The sequence below is a fragment of the Dreissena polymorpha genome, chromosome 2 (assembly GCF_020536995.1).
Source record: "Dreissena polymorpha isolate Duluth1 chromosome 2, UMN_Dpol_1.0, whole genome shotgun sequence".
In the NCBI taxonomy this organism is placed as follows: Eukaryota; Metazoa; Mollusca; class Bivalvia; order Myida; family Dreissenidae; genus Dreissena; species Dreissena polymorpha.
The window spans coordinates 142,756,481-142,784,219 of NC_068356.1; the positions used below are offsets into that span (position 1 = coordinate 142,756,481).

The window sequence follows — 27,739 nt, forward strand, 5'->3', positions numbered from 1 at the left end:
ACCACTATGGACAAGCTCTAATCCTTCTTTTACAACCAAATAGCGCTCTAGGTAACAAAACCCAGGGTTCCGCGAGACCCTCGTTTTCCTTCTCTTGAGCTGTAATCAGCAACGACGACGAAGGTAGGGGAAAAGCACACAGACAACATACTTCCACGCAGGATCGGAAGACGCAGTAAGTGCGCACGTGGGAAAATTTACCCACAGTGCAACCCCTATAGGTGTAAATATTGTTGTAATTAAATGTGATTAGTAAACATTTTTTCCCATATGTACAAGACTTAAACATGTTGAGTAGAGCGTGTCGGCTGGGCTAGAGGGCGCGCCTGGAGAGATATCTCTCGTCCGTGCACTCTGGCTCCGTTGACATGACATACCCAACATGACAAAAATAAAAACAAATAAGAGAATGGTGACGGTATTTGTTGTTGTTGTTTCCCCTACTGTAGCGTAGGTGATGTTTTCTTGTAGTGTAGTGTAAGTTTTTTCCTTGCATGCCTGTGCCTTGTTACGTTTGACGTTCAATTGTAACCTTTGTATTGCTAACCTGCACGTATTACCCTTGTCACTATGAGGGTCAGATCGAATTAGAGGGATGGTCAGCATTAACATCCCAGATCTATTCCCTCCTGACCAAAATGCCCTTATACATATAATTACCATTTGTGTAACCATTAGCAATATGAACAGTAAGAAGAACGTGCTCTCTCTCTCTCTCTCTCTCTCTCTCTCTCTCTCTCTCTCTCTCTCTCTCTCTCTCTCTCTCTCTCTCTCTCTCTCTCTCTCTCTCTCTCTCTCTCTCTCTCTCTCTCTCTCTCTCTCAAAAACAAACCAATATAAAGGCGCGTGAAAATTGTCTCCCCAATGTCCTCCCTGTACCCCCAACAACCAGTCATCTCGGTCCAACCACACAAACGCAGCCCCTTTTCTACTATATTAAACTAAATTACCTTTCAAAACTAGTCTGACCCTTGCAACACCATTAAAACACCTGACAATATCCAATAGCACAACAGAGAGAGCCCATGTGAATATACACCAAGACACAGGGCAGTAGAGTAATATCTGTACTAATCTATGTTTATGTACTAACTAGTCCTCCGCGAGGGACGTTAAACGGGGGTGCAGTGTATCGGTGCTGTACACTGGGCACTTAAAAGAACCAGGGGCGCCTCTGGAATCGGGGCGCCATCTGTATCCCGCTCGAACCCCCACTAACACCTCTTGGGGCGGACAGCACAAAAACCACACACAAACTATAAGGAATTAACATTAATGCCCATAAGTATAATGCTAATCTAGAGATAATAGGAATACTGCAAAAACCATTTCGATAAAAGGCAAACCACTACATAATCCATAAAAAAGCATCTAGTCACATTAAGGTAGCGCACCTCTAATGGGCACATATCCAAATATAATCTAAGTAATTATTTTCTTAATCAGCATCATTTCACTGAACTACATGCAAATTTGTAGGTTGGCTTTCCATGCTTTTTAAAAAAAAATACCGATTTTGTCAAAACCACCCCCACGCTCGGCTTTTGTCCAGTTTATTTTCACCCCTGGGGTATATAAAAGTTCCATAAATCATTCAAATTTCCAAATATGGGCATGCAGTTGGTGTGTACAGATGCTGTAAAGGTGTTTAAAGTTTAAACAAGATGAAATAAGTATTCTTTTACAGACATTTATTTTTTACATTTTTTTATCTATGGAAGAGCGCCATGAAATGTAAGTGATTTCAGTCAAGTAAAAATTGGGTCGGTTAAAAACAAAGTGTCATAAAATTCAAAATAGTATCATTTAAGTCATATTTTAAACTAATTTTTTTATAGAAACACTATATACAGCAAAAATACCAAGAAATAGACAGATTTACCGTTTACTTTTTGAAATAAAAATAAAAATGCAACATGCATGGTTCGTATTTTCAACAGTAAATCACCTAATTTCGCCATAACGTTGTTTTAATTTTAATAATTGAAGAATGTGCATAAAAATTGCAACATATTTAACAATAAATATAGCTTATATGCCATATTAAATCAAATTACGTTAGAAAATAAATAAAACGCGTCGCAAAAAAGTAAACGTCGTCGGCAGGATTCGAACCTGCGCGGGAATATCCCAAAAGATTTCTAGTCTATCGCCTTAACCACTAGGCTACGGCACCTAATAGTAGGCTCTTCAACCTTCGAAGAAATCGCGGGAAATCATTAGAGGTGCGCTACCTTAAGGTCTCATTGGCCATCGTGCTCTGATGTATAATATGACCTAATTTTCTCCCCTGAAGGGTCACAGGGCCAGGTCGATACATCTGTAGTCGCGAAGACGCTGGACGACCTGTAAATAAATCTCAAACACACACACTCCTTGCAAACCTTCTCAAAATTTCAAGCTGCGAACACTAGATCAAGATCAGCCATAAAATTAAGTCAAACCGGTCTGAGCCATAAACGGTACAACTGATGATCGCAGATGGATGCAAAGATGGATGCTTGCATTTGCCAACTTATGAAGTGGTCAATAACATCATGCAAGGTTAATACTGCAGTGGATGGGGTCGAAGTATGTGCTACAAGGTGTTACCGGGGTATATACCACGAACAATAATTAAAATGGCCAAACATAAATCGAATAAAGTTAATTGGTATGATGATTAATCAGTTGTTATTTAATGTTTGTCACAACACGGATAATGGTGTAAAATGTGTTGTATACCGCGGAAGATTCAATTAAAATTAATTAAGCTTGTATTTAATTAGTTTAACTTTTATAATCAGGTTTAAAGTAAAGTAAAGAAAATAACATGAAAATTTGGTGATGTTTAATGGTTGCATGCGATTATTTCATAATATAAGTTTCTTAGTTATGTATATAAATCGACTAAATAAACAATATGTTATCATTATCCACATGTCTGTGCTACGGACTACGTGCGTGTAAGTGAATACATGCGTATTTTTTGTGATTGATTATCCATGTATTTTGTGTCCAAGGAGTAAAGGTCCAAGGCAGCAAGCTATTGAATGCGATAGTTGCCATAAATGGCAACACAGAATATGCTAAACCGGTAAGTACCGTGCATTACATTCTATACTTAATATTTCATAGATCGTAACTAAAGAAATAGCGTCTTTAACAAAATACTTTCAAAAAATAGTTTAATTATTCATGCTTTATAATTTATTATTTAGATCATAAGTTTAAGAAGAACCTTAGCGCATATGTTCTAATTTTAATTATGTTTGACAATTTTATTGAAGTATGAACTAAAATGCATATTTTATTATTGTAAAATTAATCATTTTTTCGTGCAACTTATGGTATGTATGTACATCATATATACGCGATTTATATGATACTTAGCTATACGTATTTGTACTTACGTTGACGTTATGATATATGTATAACTATTTGTTTATGAACGCACAGTGTTACTATTTCTGCAATGGTTTTAATGTTCTTAACGCAATAACGGGGGAAATGTTTCGTCATTGTAGGCATTACTCAAAAACAGTACTCTGCCGCCATGCATTCGCGGCGAAACGGAAATAACGTTTATCTGCAAGCCCTCCTCAAATTATGTGTTATTTTGTGAAAATATTGCAATTAAAAGTATTGAACTGAAAGTGTTTCTCGTGTGTGCTTATGCGTAAATTTTTACTCATCTAGAACCCATTAACACATCAATAGTTTGAATAAGGTACGAGTTGACTTAGGTACGAGTTGACTTCCGTGCGAGTTTACCGAACAACGTGCGAGCTGACTACCGTGCGAGTTGACTTAGGTACGAGTTGACTAAAACCGCATATTTTTGCATGTACATTTAAACCAAACACGCATTATATTATATTGTCGAATGCAGATAGACAGTTAAACACAAACTATAATACCCTTCAACATACTTATGCTTTACAGTTTCATTAACGTTATTTACTGAGTTGAGTTGAACGCGTGCCTACTATACTATGTACGCTTAGTGTGCTATATATGTTTCCTTCAGCTGAAAGCGTATATTGCGCCATTATTATGTGAAAACATACATTAATCGGATCACTTTTGAATTTAAAATCCGCAATATACTTAAAGTAGAAAAAAGCCTCTGTTTGGTCAGTTAGTAAATTTAATGGCATTTAAAAGAAAATGTATGAACCAGTCGCTTTAATTATCATTGAAACAACTCTTATGGTCACTAAAACCACCTTGTCATGATGTCTTACATATTTAAATTCAATGCACATCAGACATTTTGGTTCTTGAATAGCGATATCTCTGAACTTGAGACCGTTATTTTCGATGTTATTGTAGTTAATTTCCTTTGCATTTTCACTTTCGGGATCATTAAAACTGTGCTTTCTCATCCAGTCTCCTTAAATACTAGGATCTATGCTGACACGTGAATTATGAGCAGGTTAATTAATTATAGACGACGTGTATGTCCTAGAAAACGACATCAGAAGTCTTCTAGAGTAAGAAAAGAGGTGGAGCATGACCTTACATTCAAAAAAATGCAGTTTGCTAAAGTTTATTGTACACACATACCTAAAAGGCCACATCATTTAAACAGAATCTGTTACACAATAGTTTTGTGTAAATCTTACACGAAAACCTCTACCATGAAATACATATATCAGAGACGTTAAGACGCACGTTAAGTACTTTGAAACAATATAAAACACAAAATTACAGAACATAGAACAGAAAATGAAAATGGTGCAAAAATTACTGTAAGGTACGAAACCAACCGTTATCACAATCCAGTCACTGCAACATTTATGCTGAAACAAGTGATACAGGAAACAATCGAAGTGCCAAGAACCAAATGTTATTCACGACCTTGTAGACATTTCCAAATTTATATAAGATCCCGACCAGAGAAAAATCCAACCATAATGTGAAGTGCAGGCGTGTAGGTATAGTAGTCAAAAGCCGCTGATGCGATGTAAAATATGTATACATGAATGTTTTAACATGACTGTGTTAATATTTTTACAAACAATTCAATGAAGATAAACTATTTACAATTACATTATGTTTCTTGTGTAATGTAAGCCATATTTGGCGTCGATTATCATTACGAGCGAAACAGTTATTCACCCGTTTTACCTATTTGGGTATCCGATTTTTACTGATTTCCTTTTTTATATCGAGACAGTTGCGCAAGTTTGGCCGATTTGTCTTACAGGAATCCAGGTCCGTTCACCCTAATTTCTGTTCGCCCTAAATCCTGTTCGCCCTGGGTCCGTTCGCCCTAAATTTTATTATCAAAGCAGGGAAGCAATAAATATAACGAAATTTGTTATCTTTTAAACATTTTAATACATAAATAACAACTTAAGCTACAAACTTGCCAACATGTGTGAAAAATCAAGACGGCGCTCTTTAACGTGTAAGCGTGTTTGTAACAAAGCCTTCAAAGGCCAGTAATTTTCTCTAATTGTTTATTATATTAATTAATGAAAACTTTATGTTACACCTTTATTGCCCGGGCACGAGGCTGTTCCTTGATACGCTGTTTGACCTATAACAAAAAATAAATACGATAATGCTTTACTGGGAATTATGCATGTGCGTAAAGTGTCGTCCCAGATTAGCCTGTACAGTTCGCACGGGCTAATCAGGGACTACACTTTCCGCCTTAACTTAACTGGAGACATCATTTAAACGAAAAATTCCATAAAAGCTGAAATTGTCGTCCCATGTTTTAATGAATAATTTAAATATGTTAAAACATTACGTTTCATTTACAATAACTAACAATGGTGGAAGACTTCGCTCGAAGAGGAAGCTTCGGGTCAGCTTGGTGCACGTGCGCATTGGAGCATAGACGGAAGTCACTGCCTTTCTGTAGGACTGTCGCGTGACAACGCATTTTTTTTACTTCGCACGCCACACCGCCAGAATGTGGAACTCTTGTTAGCATTCTGGAAATATGTGTATTAGCTTACATGCCAATCGAGTATAATATAGTTAAGCACATTTTATGAAATTCATAATCATTAATGAAGCGTTCTCGTAAATTGAGTTGCCCATCGATTGTTGGTCAGTGTTGGTGAGTGCCCTTTCATCTTCATCCGCATCGGTGTCGGTGATTTCTGGCCAGTTTCTTTCCTCACACTGTTTGCATATGAAATGCAAACCATCATTCCGTTGGGCCTGATGATAGGCCTCATTGCGAAAGAGAAACCTATCACTGAAGACGTCATTTATCATATATATCGGTCTTTTTGGTTTGCTTATACAATAAATGGTCTTTTTAATTGAAAAGGCGGACGAAATCGACTAAGGTTATAATATAAATTGACATTTTATCTCTCCGTTTGTAGACCGTTTACATAATTTACGAAAGTGGCCTTTAAGTTGCGCTGCTTACCATTTAAATATTTATATAATAAAATAATAATAATCTTATACCTTAATGTATTTATTATAATTGAACATTTTCTTTGAGGCCAATTTCTACACAATTTAAAAGATACCGCTCTGTTTCATTTACATAATTTATGTTTATTTACTTAATCATACGCTAATAATCATATTTAAGATAATTTCTAAAAAAAATAAATAACAGTTCTGTTTTATAAACATGATTTATGCATGCATCAATATTTAGTATACTCTTTAGGGTAACAGGGCGAACGGACCCAGGGCGAACATGTAACTAGGGCGAACGGACCCGATACCGTCTTACAGGTTACGACCCACTCAATTAGCATAAATGACGACAACAAAATGGAGTCTGCAACTGATGCTGTTTCCTTTTGAAGAAGTCAATAATTTTCTGCAACTTTGAGATCGTCCGATTGATGCAACTTGTCATGTTAACAAAATGGTGTTTGAGTCCCCCGTAGTCGATTTGATCAACAAATATCTTGGAGATTTTGTTGAAAATTTGGATAAATCGCAACTGAAACTCGGGATATGGGGAGGTAAGCCTTAAGGATTGAGTCTAACTTCTAAGGAATGAATAATATGATTATAGGTGCTACCTAATTTACGGGCAAAAGCTTTTAATGTCTTTTTTTGATAACCATGTATTTTTAATAAATACATGGACATGATTGTGTTCAAAGTGTAGTGAAATAAGGTCACTTCCAACAGCCTTGCTGTTGTGCTAGCTCTTTAGCGACATGGTTAAAGTGTCGGAAGGTTTCCGGACGTTTCACCCCCAAGACGTTTCCTCCCCTAGACGTTTCTCCCCCAAGACGTTTCCTCCCCAGACGTTTCTCCCCCACTTTGGTTTAAGTGCAGACGTTTCCCCCCCAATAAATGTATGATTGTTTGGTTGAAGTTTATTCTTGATTTATTATCAAAATAATTATTTTGTTTATGCAGTTTTCAATTAACTTTATTTATGAAGCAGCTTGTTTGATTATTTGTTTGGTTTAACTGTGGAATGCATGTAAATCATTAGTGTTGAGGAACTGTAGTTGTTTGTTGTTTTTAATCCAATTAATCCAATTAAATAGGGTCAATTGGTGAATTGATTAAATGGTTAAATCACATTTATATTAATTTCAAAACTGTTTTCCTTGTAACAGTTAAATATGATAAATAAATAAACTATATAATTGTCAACAATTATATTTTTTTCATGCATTTATATGTATGTATATAATAAAATGATTGGATGTCACAGATGCATCTATGACTACCATAGTTTGGATTCAAAACCAATTATAGCACTGTGGATTCTTTTTTCCTACTTAAGGCTTTTATAGATAAACATTTAGTACTAAAAAGAAACTATACTGTTGCTATATCGACCTTATGAAATGTTATGATTCAATATATTGAAACGGACTATGGTACAAGCTTATTAAGAGCGAAATAAACGGTAGATTGTTAAAAATTATTCGGTCTATGTTTGATGAAGTGAAATTATGTGTAAGACATATGGGGACGTTGTCGGATTTCTTTAATTGCGAAGAGTTCACAGAAGATTTTTGAAACGAATACTGGGTGTCAAAATGAGTACCGCTAATTCAGCTGTGTACGGGGAACTAGGGCGATACCCATTATATATAAATCGCTATGTACGAATAATAAAATATTTCATAAAATTGTATACTGTTAAACAAACTAATTGTATATTATATATAACACCTTTTAATGTACTAGTTTAATCACTTTCGCATTACTATGCATGTGCTTATTGCTTATTATATTGTCAGTTTTGTATATGTAACGATGAACTGTAAATGTTCAAGTTATATGAATAAACTATCTGTTCTGTTCTGTTCCATATATAAAACTATCAATTAAGTCAAATCAAATCTATTCATTAATAATATTTAATACAGTGATAAACTATTTAAAAACGTTTTTTTGCATAATAATGTGCTAATCTCATCTTATCCCCCTGTCACCTAATCTCATCAATGCTGATTAAAGGGCCTGTATATTGCACCCATAATCTAGCTGTTATCTGTTGTACTACACTTGCTAATCTAGTCAATGCTTGTTTATTGCACCCTAAGTGCCTAATATCTTGTATAATGGTAGGTGTGGTTGTTATTTAATATTAGCCAAATGATGAAAATGCTGTCACATTTTTTTGGCTTCAAATTAAATTAATTTTTAAATTGGAAGGTAAATGGTATTAATAAAGATCTATGACACACTGATAGTTATTTATCAAAATTATTTTTGAGAACTACAATTCAATACTGGCTGTAATAAATTATAATTTTAATGTCATATAACAACTTTATTTACTCAAAACAGGGTTTTTTTTGGCCCGATTTTATAGCCGAAATTCGGCTATGTTCCCAATCCCAAAAAGTATACTTTTTTCCCAAAATGTGGCAAAAAAATCCCAATTTCCAAAAAAAAAAAAAAAAAAAAAAATTTTTTTTTTTTTTTTTTTTTTTTTTTAGAAAGAAGTCTTATGTGTATTTTATCTCAATTGTAATTCAATTACATCTAACAAAGTACTATATGATTTTTTTCTTTCAATTTGAATGATTGTAAAGAGTTATATCAAATTTAGTATTTCCCTATTCAGTGGACTTTTCGTGTGGAAAAAAAGGCTAATGAATTTATTTTCCCAATTTCATGAAAATGCCGATTAAATTCCCAATTCCAAAGCCATGGGCTATCTTCCCAAAAAGTGGAAAAAAAAACCTGCAAAATAAAAATATGTTAATAGTTATTATTCATTCTTAAAAATCATAACTTATGGCTTATCTTCATTATAACACTGCATTATGTGAATTGGGAATAAGACAACAATTTGGAAATAAATTGTGTTTTATCAAAAGTGCATAATATGCAGTTTTATATGTTGTATTTATCTAGTTTTACAAATTATAATTAAAACATATCGCCTACTGAATGTAATAAGTCATGTAACTGACATTTTTATACATTTTATACATTTTTACTTTTTTCCATTTTTGTGTTTATTAAGGTGACATACATCAACTGATAAAATATTATGTCAACCTTTTTGGTAAAAATAATGTTTTTATCCAATTTTCGAAATTGACATAACAAACGCATGTCATTTTCTGAATGTAAAAAGTAGCGTAAGTGACATTTTGTTAAATTTTCACGAGAAGCTCAAAGATGTTTTATTAAAATAATAAACATTTTTCCGTATTCACATTTTCTGATTATAATAGCATTATTTAAATTGATTTTACTTCAAAACTGGATTTTTTATTAATTAAAAAAAAAATCCTCATAAAATGAAACTGTGTCCATGCCGTGCAAAAATACACTTTAAATGAAAAAATTCAATCACTGTTAATGAACAAGTAATGGAAAATATCTTATTAAACTTAAATTATAGATTTGTTTGTAGCAACATGAATTCATTAATTCAATAATAGTAATTCTTTACTTTGTAACATACCATTCCACTTAAAATGATCATCAGAAAAAGGTGTTTGTTTACTCAATTGATTTAAACAATAGTTATAATTGTTTAATTTGTAGCATACCATTCCACTTACAATGACCATCAATGACCATCAAAGAACATCAAAGGTGTGCTTTTACTCAATTGATTAATACAATAGTTATAATTATTTTAATTTGTAACATACTTTTCCATTTAAAATGACCATCAAAGAACATCAAAGCTTTGATTTTACTCAATTTTTCAATGAGCTTAATTAATGCAAGAACAATTTAAGGCACTTATAAAATCAAGTATAATTAGATCTATTTAATTGTTAAATTTGTTAGATTTGTTAATTAATATTTCAATTAGTCAGGACTCAACTAACATCATTTTTTTACACATAAAATGCACTCAATTAAAATACTAATACTTTATTTTCACTTTATTACAAATAACTGTTGCTAATATACATTTACATATTATGCAGACGTTTCACCCCCATTTTGGGGGTGAAACGTCTGGGGAGGAAACGTCTTGGGGGAGAAACGTCTGCCACCCGTGTCGGAATACCACTCTGGAGGTCGTGGGTTCAATCCCCGGCTTGAGCTCAGTATTTTCACATTAAAAATATTATAATTGTTGCAATAATTAAGTAATGCATCCAAAAACAATCAATCTTAAAACCAGTTACATGTTCCAAGCTTAAAGACCGTGTTTTTTTCACTTATAGGGGAATGGTGGCGGGGCCCGTCCAAAGGGGAAAAAATGTGTTGTTTTTAGGAAAAGGGGAAAATTAAAAATTCACTTGTTTATATGTAATGATATTTATTATATTAATACACATATTTGTATGAATATAATATTCACAGCTGAATGTCTTTGTCCTTTTTCTTAAAATTAAAATATATTTCAATGATTTTTTCAACATTTAAGTGTCAGACAGTTCAGCCTTCATGCACTGTCTCAGTTTTCTTAGCCATTTTGAGTCTAATTGGGATCTTTCAAATCAATAAAATGGCAAATTTGAGCATTTTTTATCAATAAAATGGACCAATTGAAATGATTTTATCAACAAAATTTGTTGATAAAATTTTGTTGATAAAATCATTTCAATTTGGTCCATTTTATTGATAAAAAATGCTCAAATTTGCCATTTTCTATTGACTAAATATAGATACACCATGCCTTTTCTTTGCCATTTTTGGGAGAAAAATGCAATTAATGTGAAAAGTCCACTGATTTGGGAAAAACTATTTAATACAACTCTTTATAATTATTCAAAATAATATAAATTATAGCTATATACTTTTTTAGTTGTTTATGAAATAAATTTGAGATATATTTATCATGATTATGAGATAGTTCTTTCTAAAAAAAAAATTTTTTTTCTTTTTTTAATTCTGGAGGGGATCTTTTTACAAAATGGGGGAAAAATATATACTCTTTTTTGAGGGGAATGGGGCCAAATATCGGCCCCGAAATGCCATAAAAAAACACTGAAAGATCTAGCATCTTATTTTTATTTTTTTCTAGCCACAGGAATTTATAGCTGGTTCGGTGTCTGTGGTATAGTGGATGGGGTGTCTGCTAACTGGCTTAGTCACTGGGAGGTCTCTGTATTGAACCCTTAAGTGGGAGCATTCTTTAGATAACCCTAAAGACATACTATGGCGTACCATTTGGGTTGAGTCAAGAAGACCTACAAGTTAAAAAGAGAAATGTACGGCGAAGTACAATAATTGTACGTCGACATAAATATAAAATACACTTCAAAGTATATATTTGTACATCAAAGTACAATTTGTACTTCGACATACATGTTTGTATTTCTACGTACACGTTTTCTGAACAGCCAATCAAAACACTAGTCTCTTGAGCCGCTTTTCCTTCAGATTTATTCATAATAAATGTTTAAAATCTCTTTTTTAATAGAGGACAAAATGAATAAAAATATCAGAATGGCAAAAAAACAACAAATAGAAGTTTTAAGTATTTAATGCATTGAAATAGATTATATACAAATTTGAGGAAGATTCAATTGTTACCTTTTTAAAATTAAAATTATTCAGCATATTGTGAGTATTTATTGATCATGCGGGGCGGAGTATCACGACCGTCCAGCGCATAACTGTGTAGGAAATTCCCAACGGTAACCAAACAGTTACAAAGCATTAACGGGATAAATAATGTATTATAACCTCCCCGTTGGTCGTATTTTGTGATAACCATAACTTGCATAAGTCAGAGGTTAATTCCGCCACGCCAGGTCAATAAATACGCACAATATCTATGAGTTAGCGGTCGATAGTCGCATAATTTGGTATAAATTATAATAATAATAATGTTTAATAAATACGCACAATATCTATGCAGTGATTTTTTTTGCTCAAATTTACAGCCGAATTTCGGCTGCTTCCCAATCGCAAAAAAACACGTTTTTTCCCAAAATTCTGACCGAAATTTCCAAAAAAAAGCCCAACTTAAAAAAAAAAAAAAAATTTTTTTTTTTTTTTTTTTTTTTTAGAAAGAAGTCTCATATAACTTAATTATGATTTCTTAAATCTAGGTCTCAACTTTATTTTTTAAACATCTTACAAAATATATAACTTGAATTTAGTCATTTTTGTCCATAAATCATTCCCAAACTTGCCACTTTTATTGATTAAAAAAAAAACCAATTTGACCAGACTCTTTTTCTAGAAAACTCCCTGAACATGCACTTAAACACAATATCACTTCTGTTACTTATAATCCTATTTATAATGCTTATTTTTTTTCCCAATTTCATGGTTTATTGCGCTATTTTTCCCAATTTCACGGTTTATCGCGCTAATTTTCCCAATTCAAAAGGCACAGGCTGTAACAAATTAAAGCAATAAAAATCACTGCTATGAGTAAGCGGTCGATAGTCGTATAATTCAGTATAAATAATAATATATGTACGTCGAAGTACATTTCTCGTTCTACATAGTACTTCTTGTAGACTTTCGACGTCATGGTACGTCATATAGACACTAAGTACTGGTCCTACCCAGGAAATAGTTTGTTTCATCAAATGTCTCGATTCAACTTGACAGCTTGCTTAAGCAGTTGCATTTAGCATACAGTACACTGATTTAACAATCAAAATCATGTGATGTGTCAAATCAATTTTGATTGACAAATTTGACAGGATTTTTTTAATCCAATAAGTTTTAGACTGTCAAATAACACACACTACGTATTGAAAGCCATACCTGGAGCTTTCTTCTGTATATCACTGATTTCATCAGAAGAATGATTTCTACTGTTGGGAAACGTTAACACCACTAATTGTCTTCTTATTTATTATCAATGTATAGTTATGTGTAACAGCATAGCAACATACTTGTTTCGCAATTAAATTATTTAATAATTACAGGTATCTTGCAGGTTTCTAATTTTCTTTCGCAAACTATTGTTGAATAGTTTAAATTTTGTCGCCACTAAAAACTAGCCATTTTGTAGCAATTCTAAAATCACAGTCTAAACTGCATACACTTAGCTCTATACAGAGCTCCAGATAAGGATTTGTGAAATTAGTAATGGTACTGCCACTGGCAGAAAAAAAAGGAGTAACGCTTAAACTCAAATAGTACCTGTACTACCATATCCAAAAATACAAGTAGTACTGTACTACCCGTGTTCTTGGATATTGAAGGGTGTATAACTGACTTTACAGAAACATTTGCAGCAATTATAATAAATATATGTAGCTAATTCTTAAACAGTTACTGTATTAGGTTTTCCATTCTGAATTATGATGCAAATACAACTACACATTACAACTAATGACTAATACTATTTCTTCATTTTTCTTGACAAGAAAACACAAGCCAACTAGTAAGCTAAGTAAATGAACTCTTATTTCACTGTCTCATTCGTTTCTCATCATGTTGTCTCATGTTTTAAGCCACCGATGCAATCAAATCGTTTAATATCGGGGCGACAATGTCTTTTTCTGGGTTTACATATTTAATGTCAGGATGGTTAGACGACACCGTATGTAGCCATTATATGACAACAAAGTGTTGTATTGAACCGCTTTCGGTTAAGCCGGCATTCCATAGCGCGCAGACATATTGTTTTTGACAGATTTACAAGTTACAGGAAATCATGCGACAGAATAGACAAAAATATATGAACCCAGTCTACAACTTTTCGGTAATTTAAATTGACGAAAAGCGTTGTTAGGTTAGGGACCAATAAATTAAATCACGCCGTGCTGACGCAGACGTATCGGTACGGCCAGATTGTTTTCGTAAATGCGTAAAATGGATATTAATGCCGTTATTGTATGTCCAGTTTATAAAAGTAAAAGCGTAAATCTTCATGAAAAAGGCGTATTTACGGCTGTACGGCCCTTATTTAGAGCTCTGTCTATAGTTACAATTTGTATGCAAATATTAGAATGCATCATGTTATATCATCCATATTTTTTTATTTAAACATTCAAATAACACATAACACAGTACATATATAAAAAGGTATGTCGTATTGTGTGGAGATACAAAACACTTCACATCATTTATTTGCACATAAAATAATAGTTACAAAATAAGTAAAACTAAAACACTGTCATCAACCTACATTTCAAGAATATTTACGTATATGAAATTACAAAGTGGTGTTATTATATTACCTTTTACAAAATTAACATTGCTGGTTTTGTACTAGCCATAAAACATTTATCATGGATTGACAAGCAACATCCAATTTATTAATTACACAATAGAATGGAAATCATATTAATTGCATTATGCATTTACTAAACAAGGTTTTTGCTACTGTTTAGCATTACACTATCTTACTAAAAATAATCACAGGTACTTAGTGCTTTTACATACTTGTGGTAAGTTTTGTATAACTAGTTTGACAACTATCGGCAGACACTTGTCGATATACAGACAAAATTTGCATGGGAACTTTCATATTTTTTCAGCATAATTGCCTTCAAATTGTTAATTTAACAACCCTTTGACATTGTTTGCACATCTGATCTTATTATACCATAGATGATTTTAGTTTATAGATAGACATATATAGAATTTTCAAAGTTCTATAAAAGTTCACGTATGTTCCATCCAAGTAAACAAACAGAACCAATAAAGATCACCACAGATAATAACTGTGTGTATAGCTTGGAAATTTTGATAGTTCAGGATCCCTCCTTTGTTGATATCTGTAAACCAAAACTGTCAGTTTTGCTGGATAGAATGGCTTGTATGATGCCCAGCTCTTGCCTTCGCAGAACAGCTTCTAAAAAAGGAAAACCAACAAATACCTTAAAATTTGATCAATAACGCAGACAATTTGTAAGTGTCTTGTTTTTTGTTGATTTCGAATCTGGCAGATTTTTTACGTTAGATTGTTGTACGAAAATCCAACGGTATCGGATTTTGTGGTTTGAGGCCTTAACTAATTATAGTGATATGTAACCTTTCGGGATATCGGTAAAGTGCGAGCAGACGAGGTGTAAATACGTTAAAAATTAAAGCTAAAAGACTAAAAAGGTAGATTGGAATATCTTTAAATTTTGAAAATAAATGTGTTTCTGGTGGATAACAACAACAACTTACCAGAATATTGCTCATGATCACACGTAAAACTTCTTTCTGAGAGCGAATGGAAAATGCGTCACAAATTCTGACAAATAAACAGTAGGGTGTCGTTATTGAAATACCGCGAGAATACTGGAAGAATAGAGATGCCAACTATAATGTTTAAAACAAATAATTTTTTAACAAGCCTTTGTGATTTGTCAGGATAATAATAACAATAAGATATCGAAAAGATCAAAGCAAATAAATTCGACAGAAATCTGAGATTCGACAATATATTAAAGACGGGTTATGTTCACCTAAATTGTGTTTGGTAAAGACTGTCACTATATGTAGTGAACCAGTCTTTGGCTTATACCCACTGAAGAAGAGCATTGAGGGGAGATAATTGAGTAGTGACTTAATTTTGGAACGGTTGCGAAGAAAAAAAAATAATGCGAGAATATTTAGTGCGATTCGCTACACAATTATGATGTCATTGATATAACTTTTCCTGAGGTATGTATTTACATGTGATTTAGCATATGTCAAAGTGTTTTTGATTTGTTCAAGGCCATAAATAGCATCGCGAAAATATATGTCGCGTGGCAAATTTTTTTGAGACGTATCCATATGTGGTATTCTTATGTAATTTTATATGTCTAAATTCCCATATGTATGAACGGTCAACGCCCGCTTTGCGGGCTTTTGCCCGTTTTAATATTGAAAGATTGAATGATAACATAATAACGTGTAAAATTCAGAAAACGTTTGAAAAAGTTTCTAAATTGCTTACTTGATTTGTGTTTTTGAAGCCTGATTACATGTGTGAAATATTAGCTGAAGGGTATATTAACAAAGTGATAACAATAGGAGGTTTTTGTGTGACATCACAAGAGGGGTTTTACGTTACTAAAAATAGATTGGCCGTCAACTTCTCGATCGCGGCCAATTACATTGTATCAGAGTAAAGGTCGTCGGAAGACTTAATACTTACAATTTCACAAAACAAAACTATAAAAACCCGTATTCTTTTTTTAAGTAAGACTTTAATAAATGATATTTCAAAGATAATAAAACATAATTATTTGAATGTTATTATAAGTGGTGTGGATGCAATAGTGTTATTTTTTCATCCGCGATTGAAATTTAGTGTAAGGGGTGCATTGAATCAGTTATAAAACAAAGCCCTAAAATATCTCAATACATTTCAATCTTGAAATGTAGTTTAAATTTTCTTTTACATTGAATTAATGTTCGTTTCGTTTACATTGAATGAAAATATTAATAAATTTAAGCCTTAAAATTGAAAAAACACCTGCATATTTTGCAAATTGAACTGTCTTTGCATGTACATGTATATTGAAAACTCGTCTGTAGTGATAATGGGCGATACAAATCTAGCATTTCATGATACCATAAATCTACACATTTAATTTATTTAACGCAAGTATTTTATATCCCTATAATGACCAAACACGATTGCTTGTTTTCATGATGATGTTTCGAACACTGCAGTAACGCTCGATCTTTACACATTATAGCAGAGTTTACATTTGCAGGTACCCGTTAAATATGTTAACTGTGTAGCAGAAAATGTGTACAATTTTAAATGTATAGTTATTAAACACTTTATTGTTATGTTTAAACTGGCTAATATATATATGTACTTAATAGTTCCTAGCTGTTAATCCATTTCGGACAAATGTCAATTTTTTTAAAAAATATGTTCAAATATTTTATTAAAGCAACTGTTAAGTTTTTTACTTAATATGCCGAGAGATGACATGGAGGTATCTTAAATTGTGTTTAATGACAAGACACATGTGGTTTATGCAGAGACCCCATACAGAGTCATACATGTATAGGTCCCTGGGTTTATGACACACTGTTTTCTTAGTAATTGTCTGGACAGTATTTGATCATATCGAGATAATCGGTTTGTGATAAATAAAGTGGCAATTAAACACTGGGTTAAAAATGCTGAAACAAAGAGTGCCAAAATTGGTGTGAACAATTAAATCAGAACATTTACATTTATCAAGAGGATTTAGTTAATCTGTTACAAGGTAAGTTTTTACAGACAAATAGGTTCAAATCAGTTTCTATATGTTGATTACATAAAATCAATCAATTTGTTGTTTGTTTTCGTCCTTATTTGTGTTCGTTTGTTGGATTTAATTTAATCTGAAAGAATTTCAATTTCTGAATATTTTTTGTTCTTCAAAAGGGTCGCGAATATGATTGTAACCTTATCACGATGTGGTTCATCAAATGCAAACAATAGCAGAATGGCCGCAGCTTTGACGGCCAAAATTTGAGCATGCGCAAATGTGACGTCATTATCGGAATCCCCAAAACCTCCTATTCACTATGTGTAGCAACCACCGCACCTACCTAATTCAGGGGAGATAAGGTTTTTGTATATTCACGAAAACCGACCCCACTGTAGGTTGCCAAAATACACGTCAATTACGCGTTGAAAACGTATTTTTAGCAAATAAAAAGTACATGGATTTAATAGAACGATGAACAAACTTGTAGAATTTGACCAACATATTTCGCGATCGCGTTGATTTCTTTGCTTATTTTTTATGGTAAGTTTTCATTTTAAATTATTTATTTGTTATATTACGAATTCTAAGTATTTAATGGTTTTATTTAGAAGAAAAATGTATACTTTACATAATAAAAAATAAAAATCTGAAATATTTTGCGCGTATATGTTATGTTTGTTATTTAATAATTACCTGGTAAAATACAACAAGGGAGGTAACTGTTACATTGTAAACAAACAACAACAACAACTTGGCTGTAACACTTTATTGGTTTGTTTTATAATACAATTTTAATACTTACACCTGTGTATGTTTTTTTTATTTGTTTGAACCCATTGAACTTGTTTTTGTGTAAACATTAAGGATAACAATCGAATATAACTGTTTTATTTATGAAACAAAATTTTACGATTTATACCAAACTTCATTCGTACCAAATTTCATTTATTTTACATAATTATTGAAAATAACTTTGATACAGATAGTCGTACCTATTGATTGAAATTTTGTATATTATATAGATTACACAGTCACTAATGAACTATGAGTGAAGACCTGTATGAGTATGATTCTGAAGGAACTGATGGCAGTGATGTAGTTATAGAGGTACAGACACTGGCAAGCAAGGGGAAAGCAAGGATTATTTGAGAAAATCGTTTTATAAATAGTTAAACAATTTGTATAAGTGCTATGTTTTAAAAGCAATACAATTTATGTAATATATATTTTTGGAAGGTATACTTATTTTATATTCTTTAAAAGATATAAGATTATTAATTTAATTAAATGAGCAAATAAGATATTGATTTTATCATAACATTAATACATAAATATGGCATATTTTAGATGAAAGGAAATTATTTAACCCATTGACTTGTTTGTGTTTGACATGAAACAATAACTTGTTTGTATATTAAATAAAATATCATACACATTTTAATACTGTTTAAAGTAACTATATACAATGTACAACTAATAACTATAAATAAATACATGTGTTTTCATACATTTATTACAATGTTATAATACTTTTTTAAAATAAAGATTTCAGATTCGGATGAAACTTTGTCGCCATCTGACAAAGAAACATAGCCACCTCGTGAGGAATGTGGTCAGGAAGTTGAATGGTCCCAGTCACCATTAGATATTTTGTAAGTCATGGTGAAGGTAAACACATTAAAAAGTGTCAAGTGATTATTAACAGGACTAAATTTTTATGCCCCCAAAGGTGGGCATCGAGTGATTGCATTTCCGTCTGTATGTCCGTCTGTCCGTCATACTTTTTAAAATGTCTGTGCTTTGAGGTTATATTTTACTTTTTACATAGAATGTCAATGGAAGGAGTAGCAGATTGCAGATTGTAAGCCATCATCCAAGTTATAAGACTACATCAATGTTCACTTTATTTTCATTAACACACAGCAATAACATCAGTATTGTGGTCTCATTGGAGCAATTAAGCACTGAAATGGATATACATTTTTCACATTCACATGATATAAATGCCTTTTTTATTCTTTCTAACTATCATCAACAAACGTTAAACTAACAGTTCAATTTGTTAAATAATGCAAAATAAGGTTATGGTTGTTTTTCAAAGTCATTGTTTGCAAATACATGTATTTGGTAATCATATAGTATTGCTTATACATATTTCATCTCTATCATTATCCCCACGTATTTCGGAGAAAAAGTGGGGATATTGTGGTGATGTGCGTCTGTCCGTCCGTCCTGGCCACCTGCTCCTCCTACACTATTAGCTCTAGAACCTTGAAACTGGCATACATGGTAGCTATGAGCATATGTGCGACAGTGACAGTGACGGAATTTTGATCTGACCCTGGGTCAAAAGTTATGGGGGTTGGCGGGGCCGGGTCAGAGATTTTCTCTCATTTTTTTTTGTTAATTTACATTTACTTCTTCGTTTCTGCACCGATTTACTGAGCCTCTCTTATGACAATACGGTCAATCTCAACTATGCATGGCCCCATTACCAACCCTGGGGCGCCCCGGCCACACAGGCCACGCCCACCCAAAATTGCCTTTTACTATAATTTCTTCATTTCTACACTGATTCACTTCAAATTGATACTGAACCTCTCTTATGACAATTCAGTCAATCTCAGCTATTAATGGCCCCATTACCAACCCTAGGGCACCCCACCCACATAGGCCACGCCCACATAGGCCACGCCCACCCAAAATTGCCTTTTACTATAATTTCTTCATTTCTACACCGATTCACTTCAAAATGATACTGAACCTCTCTTATGACAATACGGTCAATCTCAGCTATGCATGGCCCCATTACCAACCTTGGGGTGGCCCGCCCACATAGGCCATGCCCAAATATGCCACGCCCACCTAAAATTGCCTTTTACTATAATTTCTTCATTTCTACACCCATTCACTTCAAATTGATACTGAACCTCTTTTATGAAAATACAGTCAATCTCAACTTTGCATGGCCCCATAACCAACCCTGGGGCGCCCCGGCCACATAGGCCACGTCCACCCAAAATTGCCTTTTACTATAATTTCTTCATTTCTACACCGATTTACTTCAAATTGATACTGAACATCTCGTATGACAATACGGTCAATCTCAACTATGTATGGCCCCATTACCAACCCTGGGGCTTCCCGCCCATAATAGGCCACACCCACCCAAAATTGTCTTTATCCCCATGCTTTTTGAAAAGCCTGGGGATATTGTGGTTATCTCCGCCGTCTGTCCGTCCGTCCGGGCCACTATCTCCTGATACACTATTAGCACTACAACCTTGAAACTTACACACATGGTAGCTATGAGCATATGAGGGACCCTGCACTATTTGGAATTTTGATCTGACAGATTCACTTCAAATTGATACTGAACCTCTCTTATGACAATACAGTTATTCTCAACTATGCATGGCCCCATTACCAACCCTGGGGCACCCCACCCACATAGGCCACTCCCACCAAAATTGCCTTTTACTATAATTTCTTCATTTCTACACTGATTCACTTCAAATTGATACTGAACCTCTTTTATGACAATACAGTCAATCTCAACTATGCATGGCCCCATGACCAACCCTGGGGCGCCCCGGCCACATAGGCCACGCCCACCCAAAATTGCCTTTAACTATTATTTCTTCATTTCTACACCGATTTACTTTAAATTGATGCTGAACATCTCTTATGACATTACGGTAAATCTCAACTATGTATGGCCCCATTACCAACCCTGGGGCGCCATGCCTATAATAGGCCACACCCACCCAAAATTGTCTTTATCCCCACGCTTTTTGAAAAGCGTGGGGATATTGTGGTTTTCTCTGCCGTCTGTCTGTCCGTCCGTCCGTCCTGGCCACTATCTCCTCCTACACTATTAGCACTAGAACCTTATAACTTACACACATGGTAGCTATGAGCATATGAGCGACCCTGCACTATTTGAAATTTTGATCTGACCCCTGGGTCAAAATTTATGGAGGTTGGGGGTGGGACCGGGTCAGAGATTGTTACTCATTTATTAAGGTTATTTTACCATGATTTCTTCATTTCTACAACGATTGTCTTCAAATTGATACTGAACCTCTCTTATGACAATACGGTCAATCTCAATTATGCATGGCCCCATGACCAACCCTGGGGCGCCCCGCCCACATAGGCCACGCCCACCCAAAATTGCCTTTTACTATAATTTCCTTATTTCTACACCGATTCACTTCAAATTGACACTGAACATCTCTTATTACAATACAGTCAATCTCAACTATGCATGGCCCCATTACCAACCCTAGGGCGCCCCGCCCACATAGGTCATGCCCACCCAAAATTGCCTTTTACTATAATTTCTTCATTTCTACACAGATTTACTTCTAATTGATACTGAACTTCTCTTATGACAATACGATCAATCTCAACTATGCATGGCCCCATTACCAACCCTGGGGCGCCCCTGGGTCAAACATGCGGCGTGGGGATACGCGTCAGCCTCTGCCGCGCCATTTCTAGTAATTTCTATGTTTTCAAGTGTAGTTATACTTATATAAAACTGGTAAAATTCTGCAGTTTTATAAGTATATTACTTAAACGACATTGTTCACAAATGCACAAATCTCTGAACAAATCTCTTTATGTAAATAACGCAATTTGCAGATTTGCTATACAGTATACCAGACACCTGTAAAATAAATTAATTTGGGTCCTTGTAATTTAATTGACAACAATAATAACATTGTATGCGAACACAATTATTCTCTTAATCAGATTACACATTTTATTTACACAAGGTGTTTGTATTACAACACATTTAAACACGCTTATGGTACAAATTATGTTGAATATATGCATATGCTTTTAGAAACCGTCACCAAGTGTTTCAATGTGTAATATTGTGAAAACATGTTTTTTATCTGTGTTTTGCGGATTTTAGAAATTTGATAGTTATAAATTCATTAAAAGCAATATTATTGCACATAACATATTATTTATTAATTAACTTTGGTAAAAGAATATACAAATACGACATGTAGGCAGATATTGCTGATCTCTACGAGATATTGCTGATCTCTACGGTAATCATGATAGTTTCCTGATATCACATACATATATCTAGATATGAATTCTGGGATCTGTTAAGATCCATTCTTGTAAAACGGTTTCAGCTCAATTACTCAGTTGAATGAAACAAAAAGAGCTAATTTATTAAAAAGTGATCATTGAAAATGTGAAACTTTAAATCATGGTTAATAAATTATAATGACTTGATAATGGTTTGATGGCTGGATTCAAGGTCTATATGATAAGTGTAATGAATAATACACAACTGGTTTTAGCCCAATAAATTGAGATTTATTTATGCTATTATAATGGCACTTTGCATTGCACATGGTGTTTGTTTTGCAATGCAAAATTACTGCAGTAAAAATATTATTTCCGCTCAATAGCTTAACACATGAAATAATATTGTCTATCTTAATTGTCAATGCATTATTGGTTCAAAATATTATCTATTGTTTAACAAGTATAGCTTTACATATTCATTGAAGGTACCGGTTTGTCACTTTAAATGACTTTGTAGTTTGAAATTCAAATTAAAAAGAAATGTCAGCATACAAAAGGCAGCCATTAGCGTATACGCACATTGTTCTTCAATAGGTTTATCATAAAAAACATTCAGTGTTTCTTTGTTCCTGTCATTGATAAAACAAAGAAATGAACTTGGTTAGGGTTGATAAGCTTCAAATAGACTAAACATGATATCCCTCCCCAGTGAATTCCATTCAGCTTAATCGTCATGCAAGCTCAATAGAAGATATGTTATACCTATTGGAATGTTACTAAAATAGAAATAACTTTAATGTTACATATCATTTTGTTTGGTTTAAAATTACAAATTTATTCTGTGTATGTATGCTAGCCATGATATCTATTTTCTGCACTACAGTTAACTGGTATTGCAATAGGTTTTGAAAACAATGAATACATTTTGATAAGAAAACAACATGAAAAACTATAACACTTAAAGTTCTTGAGCATATATAAGTTGTTTTCCACCTGCCACTTTTTGGTAATGCATTATTTGCAGTAAAAACTGAATTGTTACATGTATTCTTGTGAAATTGCAAATTTTAAGGTAGCGCACCCATAATGATTTCCCGCGATTTCTTCGAAGATTGAAGAGCCAGTGTAAAGTTGCCGTGGCCGAGTGGTTAAGGCGATAGACTTGAAATCTTTTGGGATTTTCCCGCACAGGTTCGAATCCTGCCTACAACACAAAATTTTTGCGATGCGTTTTATTTCTTTTCTAACGTAATTTGATTGAATATAGCATATATGCTATGTTTATTATCCCCACGTTTTTCAGTGAAAAAGTGGGGATATTGTGGTGATGTGCGCCTGTCCGTCCTGGCCACCTGCTCCTCCTACACTATTAGCACTAGAACCTTGAAACTTACATACATGGTAGCTGGGAGCATATGTGTGACGGTGACAGTGACGGAATATTGATCTAACCCCTTGGTCAAAAGTTATGGGGGTAAGGGCGGGGCCGGGTCAGAGATTTTCACTCATTTTTTTATGTTATTTTACATTAACTTCCTCATTTCTACACCGATTCACTTCTAATTGATACTGAACTTCTCTTATGACAATATGGTCAATCTCAACTATGCATGGCCCCATTACCAACCCTGGGGAGCCCCTGGGTCAAACATGCGGCATGGGGATACGCCTCGGCCTCTGCCGCGCCATTTCTAGTTGCATTTAAATTGTATTTAAATGAATCGAAACGTATTGAATGTTTATTTCATTTTCAATATTTGTCATCATAATTAATGCAGCAGTACTGTGGGATAAAGTAAAACCATGTATTATTTAATTTTTATCTCTATTTCAGGATCATTATTTTTATTTCCATCCTATGGTGATCGGAGACTAAGAAAACAGTGTAGACAAATGAGGTAATATTGATATATTTAGTGTATATTATTTACATTAGTATTTTCACAGTTCCAATTTTCGAATTATGTACACAATGTTATTATTATAAATTTTTTTTATATGAGCCTCAATCTGGGAAAATGAGCTTTATGGATGTGCATAAAGTGTCCTCCCAGATTAGCCTGTGGAGTCCACAAAGGCTCATCAGGCACGACAATTTAGACCAAAACTGGGTTTTTGTTAAGGGGAGAGATCTTTAAACGAAAAATACAATAAAAGCGGAAAGCGTCATCCCTGATTAGCATGTGCTATTTACAGTCCAACCCCTATTTCCGGTCGACCCTCATCGCCGGTCGCCCCGTGTAGGCGGCCGGTGTGTTTCGCGACCGTCGATAAACACTATATAATGCACTCCTCTTAAGCGGTAACCCCGTTTCTCCGGCCAGTGGCCAGCTATTTTGCATCCCAAATGTTAAATTTACCCCATATGAGTGGTCTCGCGCGAGTAAGTCAGTCATGTACATTGGCAAAATTACACCGACGCAACGGCGATAAAATCGATACTTACTTCCAGTCTGCGGTTTAGGCTCTGTAGTACTGAAGCGTGTTGTGTGATAAACATTTTGACAGCCAGTTTGCAAATTGCAATTAATTAGCGGCTGATTATCAGGTTATCGGGTTAAAAGCAATATGCGACCGTTTGATCTTTTTGTTTCCGCATGTGCGAATATCACCTATTATTACTGGAAAAGAGATTATTAATTTATAATTTATTATTTGTAGTTGTTGAATCATACTATTTCAAGCACACATTATGACAATTATGGGCCAATTAAAAGTTAAAAAGAACAACAAAACTTTTAGCCGAAATCAACTGATCTACATGTTCTCTGTGCTACAAAGTTTATATAAAAAAAATCAATACACGCACGCTTTTCACTTGACATTGTAAATTGGTGCATAATTTTCGCGCGCTTTTTTCGGGACAAAGAAATATATGAGGACTTTTTTGATGCTAGAATTTGTAAACGTCTCGTTAACATAAAACAATCGGGAGTGTGTTTCGGATTACAAATTATTACGGTATTCTCATTTGTGAATTAGGCTTTTTCCGCCCTATGCCACGGGTCCGAGATTCGGCCCCATTCCCAATGCTAATCTGGTTGTTTTTTTCCCAATTGAAAAAAAAAATTCCCAATTTAAAAAAACCTTTTAACCTTAAAATATATTAGTTGACCTGATCTGGTGTAGAAAACAGAAAGTATTGCATAATTTAATTATCTGTTGCCTTGAATTTGTTTTTAAAACTGTAAAATATGTTAATGATTATTTAAGACTTTCCTTATTTTCCTCAAAATCCGGCGCTTCGCGCGATTTTTTTCACCTCAAAAAAGGCCAAGCCTTTTTCCCAAATTCAGATTAAAAAACCTGCACTTATCACACATGTTTGTAAAATTTTAATAATAAGTTATCCAAATAGTCGTTATTTACCAGTTAACGGCTTCTTTGAAATATAAGAAACACTATTTACATGAGATAATTTTTCCCAATTGAGCCAATTTTGCGATTAATTTTTTTCCCAAAATGGGGGTTTTCACGACGTGAAATTCCCAAAATTCCAGTGTGGCGTTTTCCCAAAATGGAGCGGAAAAAGCCTGTCAGAATTAAACAAAGCATTAATATTTGTTTTTATATTTACAATTATTTCAATATATTAATTTTGATAAAACCCTTTAAACGCGGCGAAAAAATGTTTTTATAATTTATGCATGAAAAGCACGATTTCCAGGAGGATTACACCCGGTTGCTCTAATCAGTCTCTTAAGTAACTAGCCACGATTTTATCGTGGAGGAGATCACTGTCGGGACCAATTCGTGCGGTAGGTACAAATACAAAACCATAAAACTGCAATAAACCGATTAAATTATCGATTGATAGTGATTCGGGAGTTGTTCACGCATAACTGATTCACAACTGTTCCCATCTTAAGTGCATTGGGACCATACAACGCGCATTGTGTAAACATTGAATCATAAGAATGATTCTTTTTCATTAACTTGATTCTGATGATGATGATGATATTGATGATGATTAGAAAGATGAATATTATTTTTTTGAATGAAAATTTTGTTTTATAGCTGATTTTAGAAAGGAACAAATACAATTATTTTAAGTCTATACATTGTTTAGTATATGTACACATATTTACAATTTTGTTTATACAAAAATTGAACAGTTGGCCATGAACTCATCAACTCCAGACTCCCTATGACCCAACCCCCTCTTAAGAGGCCACCCCGCTTAAGCAGCCAATTTGGCCGTTTCCCTTGACTGGCTGCTTAAGAGGGGTTGGACTGTATTGTACATATATAACCATTTGAAAAAATGGTTTGTCATAAAATGTCATATAAATGAACTTTCATGTCATGAAATTACATTGTGCAGGTATAATAAATTTAATTCTCATAACATGATTATGCACTTTAAATTATTATATTATTACATTATATTTTCTTAATGAGGTATTTTTTTTGCAAAAAAGACACAGTTTTTATGTCCCCCACTATAGTAGTGGGGGACATATTGTTTTTGCCCTGTCTGTCTGTTGGTCTGTTGGTCTGTCTGTCTGTTTGCGCCAACTTTAACATTTTGCAATAACTTTTGCTACATTGAAGATAGCAACTTCATATTTGGCATGCATGTGTATCTCATGAAGCTGCACATTTTGAGTGGTGAAAGGTCAAGGTCATCCTTCAAGGTCAGAGGTCAAATATATGTGGCCAAAATCGCTCATTTTATGAATACTTTTGCAATATTGAAGATAGCAACTTGATATTTGGCATGCATGTGTATCTCATGGAGCTGCACATTTTGAGTGGTGAAAGGTCAAGGTCAAGGTCATCCTTCAAGGTCAGAGGTCAAATATATGTGGCCCAAATCGCTTATTTTATAAATACTTTTGCAATATTGAAGATAGCAACTTGATATTTGGCATGGATGTGCATCTCATGGAGCTGCACATTTTGAGTGGTGAAAGGTCAAGGTCAAGATCATCCTTCAAGGTCAGAGGTCAAATATATGTGGCCGAAATCGCTTATTTTATGAATACTTTTGCAATATTGAAGATAGCAACTTGATATTTGGCATGCATGTGTATCTCATAGAGCTGCACATTTTGAGTGGTGAAAGGTCAAGGTCATCCTTCACAAGGTCAAGGTCATCCTACAAGGTCAAACGTCATATAGGGGGACATTGTGTGACCAAACACATCTTGTTTTTGTTATTATCATAAAAAAATGTGCATTTCAATTTATTACAGCGTGCAATCCAG

The 27,739-nt window shown here is 33.9% G+C and overlaps 1 protein-coding gene and 1 non-coding gene across 2 annotated transcripts in view; both read left to right on the plus strand.

Moving 5' to 3' along the window:
• Nucleotides 1-6,835: 6,835 nt before the first annotated feature.
• Nucleotides 6,836-27,739, plus strand: part of LOC127870138 (intermembrane lipid transfer protein VPS13C-like) — a 53,631-nt gene continuing 32,727 nt past the window's right edge. Inside the window, exon 1 of the mRNA XM_052412795.1 lies at nt 6,836-6,935. Coding sequence (XP_052268755.1) covers nt 6,836-6,935 — 100 coding nt within the window. The remainder of the gene's footprint in view (nt 6,936-27,739) is intronic.
• Nucleotides 23,660-23,741, plus strand: Trnas-uga (transfer RNA serine (anticodon UGA)). Its single transcript has one exon. It is a non-coding gene; the product is annotated as a tRNA-Ser (tRNA).